This window comes from Mycteria americana, chromosome Z, assembly GCF_035582795.1.
Source record: "Mycteria americana isolate JAX WOST 10 ecotype Jacksonville Zoo and Gardens chromosome Z, USCA_MyAme_1.0, whole genome shotgun sequence".
NCBI classification, from domain to species: Eukaryota; Metazoa; Chordata; class Aves; order Ciconiiformes; family Ciconiidae; genus Mycteria; species Mycteria americana.
The window spans coordinates 63,984,776-63,995,589 of record NC_134396.1 but is presented as its reverse complement, the minus strand read 5'-3'; the positions used below and the strand labels follow the sequence as shown (position 1 = coordinate 63,995,589).

General features: G+C 50.8%; 1 protein-coding gene across 1 annotated transcript in view; it reads right to left on the bottom strand.

Moving 5' to 3' along the window:
* Window positions 1-1,289: 1,289 nt before the first annotated feature.
* Window positions 1,290-10,814, bottom strand: part of B4GALT1 (beta-1,4-galactosyltransferase 1) — a 28,613-nt gene continuing 19,088 nt past the window's right edge. Inside the window, exons 3-6 of the mRNA XM_075526338.1 lie at window positions 8,672-8,859; window positions 7,090-7,212; window positions 5,418-5,522; window positions 1,290-4,638 (exon numbers count right to left, since the gene is read on the bottom strand). Of these exons, the coding sequence (XP_075382453.1) occupies window positions 4,503-4,638; window positions 5,418-5,522; window positions 7,090-7,212; window positions 8,672-8,859 (552 nt within the window). The 3' untranslated portion in view covers window positions 1,290-4,502. The remainder of the gene's footprint in view (window positions 4,639-5,417; window positions 5,523-7,089; window positions 7,213-8,671; window positions 8,860-10,814) is intronic.

Below are 10,814 nucleotides of genomic sequence, written 5' to 3'. Positions count from 1 at the left end.
TGTGGGGTAAATGTGGGAGACCTCTGCTCACCCATCCTGGCCGTTGGCAGGGAGGTGGAGCTGGAGGTGGGGAAGGAAGCTCTGCTAGAGCAAGTATGGTCTCACAGCAAAAGAGTCAAGGGATCCTTTACAAGCCACATGCTGATCTGGTCCAGAGAAGCCTCGGTAGCCAGTGGGGAGAAGGTTGAAATCCTACTGGTGCTTCTCAGCTGCTTCTTTCAGCAAGGGATGAAATTTCCACACAGGGCTTTTTCCAGCCCCTGAGCTGTGTGACTCCTGCCCAATCCTCACCCCCCCCCGAGCAGAAGAGGGGACAAACAGCTCAATACTCTGGGGACAGAAGTAGGAGAAGATAGAAGCTCCCTCTCAGACCATTTTTCTGCCCAGAGATACCAGACTTTGAACCATGAGAAGAAAACACCCGTGATTCCTGTGCAAGGCCTTTCAGAGTCCAAAAGTCAATGAAAGATACCACAGGGACCACCCAGCCTCCCCCGCTGCATCCCTGTCCAAGCCTTCTGCTGCACCACGGTCTGCTGGCAACTTCCATACGATGATGCTCCTGCACTGTCCCCGGTGCCCCAGTAGCCAGCCCTGGAGGGATGAAACAGGCAGGGGCCAGCCAGTGCCCTCTTCCAGAGCCCTCTGTCAATATGGTCTTCAGAGCATGCCTCCAAGCAACTGTAGGGGCTTGGGTCCTGCCCACTGTGCCAGCCTGGACCCCAGAGCCTGGTAGCTGGTCCCAGCTGGGAACAGGCCCACCTCTCCCTGGAGAGCGCTGGGGACCTCATTCCAGCTCCCTAGCCTTAGCCACAGTCTTGCAGCCAGAAAGATCTCTTCCATGGAAACTGTTTTCCTGAGAAGGTGCCAAGGAACACAAGCAAACATTTGCATCAGTTTCCCAGGAATGACTTCTCCATTTCCACACTCTAGCCAAACCCACAAGCACCCGGGGAGCAAGCAGTGGCCCGTTTCTCCCAAGCAGCTGACAGCCTGGGTGAGGGCTTGTGTCCCCTGCCTTGGTTTCAGGAGGGGTTTGCATGCTGTCCCCCTACCCACAGGTAGACGAACCACCCTACAGTTTTATGGTGTCATCTGGGGACTCTTGGATCTGTTTCTCTAATGCCGGTAAAAATTTTGCAGTGCAGAGAAATCCACTCGGGGGGGCAGCCAGAGGGGGGAAAAGCTGCAGAAAGTTAATGCAAGAAGGCTAAGGCATGGCCCAGTCCACCCCATCAGCCAGAAACCCACCCAGCTGGAGGGGTAATTCAGAGTAATGCTGCCAGGCGTCGTAACTGAAAATACTTTATTTGACATCAATAGTAAAGTAGGAACATTGGATTATACATCCATTGGTATATAATGATAAAAATGCAAAAGCAAAACCATCTACAGGAAACCCATAAGCAGTCCAGTACACAAGTAACATCCCAGGGAAAAGCTGCATGCCAGGACCCACCCTCGTCCTAACAAGCAAACAGTAATCCCAAAGAAACCAAACATTAGCGTTTCCTTTGCAGCTCTTTGTTCTGGGTTTCAACTGTTACACACAGTATCACTTTGAATGTTGCTACCAGTACGGGAGAGGAAAAAACACCACCCACCACAGGTCACGGCCAGAATTCACTTCTGTGCAACATGAGCGTTTGTAGGAAAGGCCCCCAAAAATCCCAGGGAGACAAATTTCATGGCCAGGTTGAGTCAAGAACATTTTGTGAGTTTGACTGATACAGTTTACACAGGGACAAAGAGATCTGGAAATCACGGGTCAGCACCAAAGGGCGAAACAAGCAACGAAAGGCAGCTTCGTCTTTTACGTGGCTTGTGGCTTTAGCAGTAGAAGAGAAACTAAGCGACAGTTTCTTGCACCGTTAGTGTCTCTCTGCTGGAAATAGTTTTCAGGTTTCCTGGTTTTCCAGTTTCCATTTCTATTCTCTTTCAAGGCACATGTGTAGAAATCTTTGATTGCAACAGCCAGAAACAAGTGCTTAGACCAGCTCCATGATATTCAATGATTTCAGCATACAGCAAAACAATGAGTTGTTACACTAACTTTTTTCTAATCTTCAGAGAATCTACGGCAAGGAGTCCCCCCCTCCCCCCCCCCCAACCACTCAATTACAACAGGTAGCCCCTTTGCATAGCTTGTTAGCAGACAGACACCGCTACAGCTGAAGGTCCCAACTCTTCAACTTACAAAAGGCTCGGCACAAAATCGAGGTGCTCTCTGCAGAGACCTGGGGTTTTCAGTGGAGCCTTGATGAGTTTTGGTGCTGATCTGCCACCTGTGGGAGCAGGGCCCTGCTTCTAAGGCACCTTTGAAAAAATAATAAAAAATAAAGTCCTCGCCTGTGTCTCCATTACTGGTGCAGACTACAGCTACACCTATGTTTTACAGGTAGACATTTGACCTGACTTCTGTAACACATCCTCTTCTTGTACCCCTTTGTATCTGCAAGAGCTGGAGCCTGACCTGCCAAAAAGGAGTCATTTTTTTAATGCAACGATAAGCAGAAGAGAATGGCTCTTAAACACAACGCTGCTTCCTTGTGCTTCACTCCTGCTCCATGCCAGCCCACCTTCACTCAGCTCCCAGCACGACTGAAGCAGCAAGCCTGGCCAGCAACAGCTTTTAAACAAAGGGGGTGAACACTTTTTCAAAGGGAGACTGAAAAGGCAGCTGGGTGTCTCCCCTGTAATTAAAGTCTCCGTGCATACTTTGAGCCACTGCTGGCCCAAGAAGAAACGCACTGTCCCCACCCCTGCAGGATCCCACCCCTGCAGCACAAGGGTTCAGCAAAACCTTCAGGTCTCAACAAAAACCCAACTCAAACCAAAAAAAAAACCATCAAAAAAAAGGAAAAAAAAAAAAAAGAGGCAGTGCTGAAGATGATCCCCAATACAACGAGTGTCCCTGATTTCAACAGCCTTCAGCACAGGCCAAGGAAGTGCAAATTGCTGTGGTCAGAGCTGGTGGCAAAGTACTCACCAGAAGGAATTCAGTTCTCAGCTCTGGCTGAGAGCTTTAAATCACTTAAACCAGCTCCGAGGGTGTCAGCGCTTGAGGCTTTCATACAGTCACGGGAAGGAAGAGCAGGGTGTCTGTACAGGTGGTGCCCTGGTGCACTGACAAAAAGTAGTACTCCAAAACGTGCATGTCCCTCAAAGCCTGAGAAAATCAGAAGGGAGTTTCCTGATAGAGGACACACATTGCAACAGGCTTTAGGCAAAGAAAAATTGATCGGATGTCAGCCCTGCTGTGAATAGCTCAGCACTGCAGGAGATTTCATGCACAAATACGCAGAGCAAATATAATACATGGCTTATATATAATGACGCACATAAAAAGCCTACTAGTCTGAAGATAAAGGAGGCCTTGAATCATATCCTATTATGCTGCACCCTAGTTTAATCTGGTATTAAATATACTGCTTATGATATACAAATTACTTTAAAAAGTTATTAAAATGTTACAACAACAACAAAAGTAATAAGTGAATTCAAGTTTTATGCATGATCTTGCAAGAAAAATTTTGGTTTCAGGAAGCTTCAGACAATGTTTAAATAGCGGGGTAACTTTCTACCACTGTTAACAAGTGTCAGCAAACGTTAAGGCCATAATTTCATCGCGCAATGAAATTAATTCATCTTTATTTCAGGAAAAAAACTAAAACCACCTCCCTCCGCCCCCCTCCCCCCCCCCCCAACCTCAGACGGTGGCATGCTGAGGCAAAAAGTCACCACCACATCCAGAAGTAAGGTTATGTGAAGCCAGTGGTTTTCGCAGATGCCATCTGTGTAGCTCCCACCCTACGCAGAGAGCTCACTGGCAAATTCTGGCAAACTCTGGCTCAACTCACTCAAAGCCTCCTTTGAGACTAAAAGCAATAATGACATTCATTGAATCCAGGCTTGATTGTTCAACACTTGCTCTGCACACAGAGAAGATGTTTGTTTTGGTCACTATGAGAAAAAAACATGAGATATTGTCTCCATTAAAAAAAAATCTAATGCAAAGCGTAAACGTGTACAATTTTAGCAGCATTTTACAGTCCTTCATAAAGTAAAACCAGGAATGAATTAAAAGGAATGTTTCCATCCACCTCATTTAAAATATCAAACTATCATGGGCAGTAATTGCTGATGCATCATAGCTGTAATCAGTAAAATTTGGGTCCGGCAATTAACTCAACATGGGGAGCACTGCAGCAAATAGATCAGATTCAACGTTTTCTGGCAAAGTAAATATTTACAACTCTTATGTACAGCTTCTGGACTTACAAAACAATGGAGAGCTAGAAAGTTGTGTAAAGTCAAGTTTGGAATTAGAAAGAAAAAAAAAGCACTTGTCCAACCAATTTGGAGACACTTTGGCAGGCCAGAACAGGTCTTTTTTTTTTTTTTCGTTCATTGCAACTGTTATAAAAAACAGCAGATATAGAGAATCAGTGAGGCCAGATGTCCTGGGCAACACAGGCAAGGTCTCTCTTGTGTCTGTGATGTTAGCTGTTTGGCGAGCCAATATCCACTGTGATCTTTGTATACAGAGGGTACTTGTCAGTTCTTAACACCTTGTACGATAGTGTATTTAAGCCGTCAGAGCTCATTGTCTCCCTTGTGTGAGCAATTCGGTCAAACCTGCGGAAGAGGGTGGGGGGAACAAAGAAAGAAAGGGAAAAAAAAAATGTTTAAACAACCCGAACTTCGCGTGACATTTTTACAGCCTCTCAGGCGGCATCTCCTGTGTTTTAAGAACAACCCGAGTATCAGTACGGGTCCCAGATTTGGCCAGCCTGAGCAGAGGGCAAAGGCATCCCTATGGGGACAAATTTTAGCCAGGAAAAAGCAGCCAAGCTTTTAAATCACACAGGTCCTTTTCCAGCTCTACAGTAGAGCACAGGTTTTATACGCTGGAAACAAATTGCTCAGAGCTTAATTTACTGTGTTTAAGGGAAAAAAAAAAAAAAGGCAAGAGGCATTTGTGCCATAGTGAAATCTTGGGGAGAAGGTCAGTAATAAGGTAATAAACTGGTGAGGGAAAGGGGGCAGCTTACAGCGTGGGGAACAGAGAGGGGGCAAGGGAGGAGATGGCCGCAGGCTTTCTGCGATCGGGCTTATTTGCATGGCCAAGAGAAAGCCAAGCAGCCGTGTTGTATCCCACAAGCGTGGGGTCCTTTACCCAGTGCGCAGGACGCCAATATACACACAGCGTAGAGGTACGTTATTGCCTGCTTGCGCCAAGATGGGTGCTAGCTTTGTGGAATAACCACCTAGCACCCATCTTTGCGCAAACATGCAATAACGTGCCTGTTGGTATTGGCGTCCTGCACACCGGGTAAACGACCCCACGCTTGTAGGATAACAGCCGGAGCAGCAGGGGTGGGAGGCAGCCCTTGGATCTGCTGGGGGAGACGCACCTCTCGGGGTTGGGTTCGTTCTTCCGGTCCCGGGAATGCCGAATCATTCTGCACTTCCCAATGACGGCATCCGGACGGGATATCCCCATGCCTTTAAACACCAGCCTGTAAAAAGCAAGTACATTAAACACCCATGACAGGTGACGGATGTGGGATGCTCTGCCACACCTTCCACAAACGACCATTGGTTTTGGGGTTTGGCCTTTTCTTTTTTTGATGATACGCTAGTGTGTTTGTAGGCTTGATAACATTGAAAGGGGGGAAAGCCAGTCCCTTTGCAAAGAGACATCTCCCTGACAACACCAAGGATTTGCTAATTCATTGCACCCTCACCTCCACCCAGCTCCTCCAACACCCAATGTGCCCGCCCAACGGCCCGCATTAACCTTGCTCCAGGCTGTAGACTGGAATTTGAATGGGAGGCATCTGGTTTTTAACCTATCTGGAAAGGAGCCAGAAGAGCATTCATTTTTCGGGATGTGAAAGCTGCAGTGCTGGTAGAAACTGAAGTGAACGGTGGTGAAGCAGCACAGGGGGGACACATGGTCAGAGCCACAGTGGTCCCAGCTGGGACCCACTGGGCGAGGGGCAGCCTGTCTTTGGTTGCATGCTCTCTGCAAGGCACCTGCAGTTCATGGACATCAACGCTGAAAAAGTACCTGGTTTCTTCCCTCTTTGCACCTCCCCTTTTCATTTCTATATAGCATCTTCTGCTCCTCAAAACCTGAGTGCCCCAAAAAGAGAGGACTACCATCTTGCTCTGAATGCCCTGCCCCACTGGAAGGTTGTCCCTCGCTTGGGTTTATTAAACAGAAGTGCTGTACCTCAGAAAGGTACATGCATTTTTTAGGAAGACCTTTCCTGAAGCCCAGAAGAGCTCGGAAAGCCCAGAGAAAAGACCACGCAGAGTGGTTTTGCCATCGAGAAATGTGAAGAGGGCTTCCCAAATCTGAGCTTCCCACAATGATTTCTTACAGTGACCGCCCTGGGGACATGAAGCTGTACGGTAGCACAACCCCACGTCGTCCACCCTCTGCCCCAGTCTTCCGACAGGCATGGTCCCAGCCTGCCCTATGCAAACACCTTCCTCCTCTCCTGCAGTTCTGAGCCTTGCTCGGCTTCCTTCCAGGCAGGAAGCGATGGCTCACAGTGTTATTTAGAGCTGCGTACAGCCTGACAAACGAAGCTCTCCTGGGAACAAACGGATCTGCTACCAGGCTGCAGACCCAGGCAAGCCTCAGGCTGTGCTGGGCTAGGTGGGTGAAGGTCTTCCTCACCCCCATGCGTGCCCCGAATCCCCTTCCTTTGGCCAGTGCTGGGAGACCCAGAAGCACGCTCCTCCAACCCACGCACTGGCATGGATGCTTGGCAAGGCTGTGCGGCAAACGAGCGATATGTGTGTGGGGCGGGGGGGGATTTTTCCAGGCAGACCCACTCCCCAGCACACCTTGGGAGTTGCGAAATGGGGTGCCAGCACCCAGCAGGAACGTGCTTTCGATGAGCCAGCAGATTGCCCACGCACCACCTCTGTCCCCCACCCGGAGGGGAGGCTCCCACAGTCAGACGGAAAAGACACCCTGCATCCTCCCACACCCGGGTGAAAGCAGCAGGTCTGTGCTCATCCCCACCCCGGAAGCACTCCGGGTGCCAAGGAGGGTATTTATTTATTTACCTGTTATAAATGTCATCATCTTCGCCACCCCAGCCCCAGTAATTGTTTGGGAACCCGTTGATCTTTGTGAACTGTTCTTTGCTCAAGGCAGACACGCCTCCGAAATACTGATTGTAAGGCAACCTGGAAGCAGGGAGAAAAGGCCATTAGAGGAGGAATGGTGCTAGCCAAGGAGCAGCCTGCCAGCCCAAAAAGGGCTTGCTGCTGCCCTTCACCCCAGCCCATGGCCAGCCAGCGCCCGCCGCAGGGTGCCTCCCTGCAGCAGGGAGCAGCGTGTGCTTTGGTGCCCTGGACTCGGCTGAGGCAGAGGGAGCTGGTGGGCTCAGTCCCAAATACAGCTGGGAGGTATTTGGCAGCTGGCAAAGGCTGCAGCCTTTCGCTAAGACGTACGCTGTCCTCAAAGGACAGGCTGGTGAGATGCACGTCACCTCACCAAAGGACAGATGGCTGACATGCACGCCCCAGGCGCGGCGAGAGCTCAGCAAGGCATCGGACGTGCCGCAGAGCCTTCTCTTCCTGCAGCTCCACCGCTCGCCTCCACGTTCCCCCGTGCCCCGAAGGAAAGCTCGCAGCCCAGAAGGGAGCCAGCAGCACAGCCTTGTACACACGAAGCCAACCGGCTCCTGCTTGAAATGGGGGCAATTCACCAGGGGATTGGGGACAGACAAAATTCATACCCACAGCACCAGGAGGGGGCCCACACAGGGACTACCAGACCTACCGCAGACCTTGTCTCTGCTTCAGCAAGCAGAAGAAACCCCTGGGGCCTGTATTTCTGCTCTAAGCTTCACCTAGCTACAAGAAAAAACTGCAGCTGCTGCGGTGCCGGTGACAGTCCTGCTCCGAGCAGGGCTTGGGTCTGGAATGGAGACATGCAGGGGTCCTGCCACCAACACCACTGCTCTATCTTTAGCACTACTGGCCACCGTGGGGTCACGACTGGTTTTCACTTTATAGATGAGCTTTTAAACTGCCCCTTGAGGATTTGGGATAGGGGGAAAAAAAAAAAAAAGGAAAAGCAAGACACATTTTAGTTTGCAGCAGCTTGCTGAACCCAAACGTATGCTGAAAGGCATTTCATTTTGTGTTGCTCTCCAATACCAGGGCAGGTCCCGTAAGTGGCCCGAAATCGAACAGCCAAAAATATTTCATTCTGCTCTTAAAATAGTGTCTGATGCAGTCTTTTTAAAGCTGCATGTAATTCTCACTATGTGAGAGTGTCTCACTTTTCAGACTGGGTGGAAACACTAGCTGTCTTCCAGCTTCCAGCCTGAAACACAAGAAGGGATGCACGGGCACCTGCAAAACGACAGGCTCTTAGTTTTTCCTCACCCTACGTTTCACTTTCCAGAAGCTGTGAATTTTAATAAACTGCTCAGCTGTGTTTCTCCCCCTTCCTCCCCACCAGCCGATCCCACTCGCAGCCACCCGCTCCCCGCAGGAACGCACACGCCAAGACAGGCTTTTGCCAGAGACATTTTCCCAGGCTTTCAATGGTGGGTGGGGATGTGTAACGCTGCGCCTGGCCTGCTAGGCTAACGGCGATATTAGGAACAAAATGCCCCTCCAAAAGGTGTCTCACCGAAATCCGAATTTATCCATGGATACAGAGAGGTGCCGTGGCTGGCTGTAACATTTGTAGGTGTTCCTGTCATCCATTGGGATGAGGTCTACGTCACTAAACACAAAGCAATCATAGTCATACTCTTTCAAAGCCTCTGCGAATCCTATATTCAGCAGTTTAGCACGGTTAAATTCTTCTTCTCCGTCCTAATGTAAAAATAAATAAAAACAGTTAAGTAACTTAAATTTGACGGTTGACATCAGCAGTTTCTTACCTGTCACTGTACGCCGGTGTCGCCGCACTGGGTTGGCGTGCCGGTGACGGACGGAGCTCGAGCCCGAGCACTGCCCCTGCACACCCACGGGACGTCCACAGCGAGCCGCCCCTGGAATGCCGCCCACGGGACGACGGCATCCGAGCCAGCTGCAAACCGCGGGGGCAGCCGAAACGGCCGAGGAAAGGCTGGACCCGGCTCAGCTCCCCTCTCTTGGTGGGAGGCTCCAAGAGGGCAGGTTTGATGCTGAGCAGTCCCCCGTCCCACACCACGCACAGGCATTTCAGGATTTAATTTTGTGATGAAGTTTACGGACTGCCGGGGCAAGCAGCTGGGGCTTCCCAGAGCAGGGGAGAAAAGCAAAGAGAGATGAGCTTCTCTGGAAGAAGGGACCCTTGCTACAGAGAGAAACCTTGGCAGTGCTTTAGCTTACAGCCAGGACAAGGACCACGGACCAAAACCTTTCCGTGGTCAGGATTTCGGCACTCTCTTCCTAAGCTCTGCCACAACACGTCTGCGGGACCGCAGCATGGCCGCTGCTCAGCGGCACGCGTGAGCACGCACCAGACCCGATTTGCAAAGGATGGGGTGGCACCAGCAGCTAAGGTCTGCCGCTCTGCCGCTCACTCCGGCTCCCGTGCCAAGCCCTGGGCAGTCGCGCACGCACGGGAGCGGGACACTCCCTGGGCCCCGGAAAGGGCACTGCCGGTTCGGCACGTGGCGGTGACACACAGCCTTGTTTACCGGCTGGCAAGCCAGCGCGAGCTGCTTCCTGCAAGGGCTACGGCTCGCGTGCCGGCCGCCACCGCCTGCTGCGGTGCATGGCCCCTTCTTTGCTGCTCCTCTGCCAGCCGGAGCACGGCATGACCCATCATCCGTGCCGGGGGCCTCGCCGGGAAAACGAAACCAGGAGGGCTGTCACCATGATGGGAAGGACCTGAAAAGAGCTGACGCCACAGCAGGCCATGTTTATCCCAGGGCATGTGCAGCTAACGAAGGGACCTACAGAGAGCGGGGCAGGAAACTCTCCGCTCTCCTCCCCGAGCAACAAGGCACCCAAGGAGAAATCAGTTTGGCCTCTCTCAGGCAGAAACATTTCAAAAGCACACGTGGCTTTGAGCACAAGTACGGGCTCGCAAATTGCTCGAGTACTTTCAAAAAACAACAGGATCTTACCCACAAACCCGAGAATACTGGCGGTTTGAGAGTAAGGATTACCAATCCAGGACCCAACTTCGCAGCAGCAGCTTCAAACCCAAACCCTGTGCAGGGGAACAGAGCAGGCAGAAGGGAACTCATAGGGCATCGCTGAAGCAGGCTGAAGTTTTTTGCCAGCCTGGAAACCAAGACTACCAAATCCTTTCTCTTCTACCACATCCCACCTTCCCCCTCCACACTCTCGGAGCAGTGTCGAGCCAAAGGACTCCCCCACTGTGCAAGCCATGCCCCCGCCCTGCGGTACCCGCACCTGGCATGGGATGCTAATCAAAGACGGATAAAATACTGTGCCCAAGGAGCAGCTGCTTAAAACATCACCTCCTCCCAAATGGCTTTACCTGGTTAATAAATAATCAGTTTGGAAACTGTTTAATCCAGACTGGTTAATGGACCTGTGGCTGGAGAGCCAAGGCAGGTTCTTGAAACAGCCACAAATATCTTTCAAATGAAGGTTTTCACATGCAAGTGTCAAACCAAGGTTTTCAAAAGCATTCATCACCTGCCTCCGGCGTAAATGACTTCACAGGGAGGAGTGAGCTTTCGTGGAGGAGGATCTGAGCAAATTCTCAGCATCCTCACCCGAAACAAAAGGGTTCACGCAATAACTAAGGTGGTGGGAAGATGATCACCATCATGCATAAGCAAGAGCAGTGAAAACTTGAGTGCAGA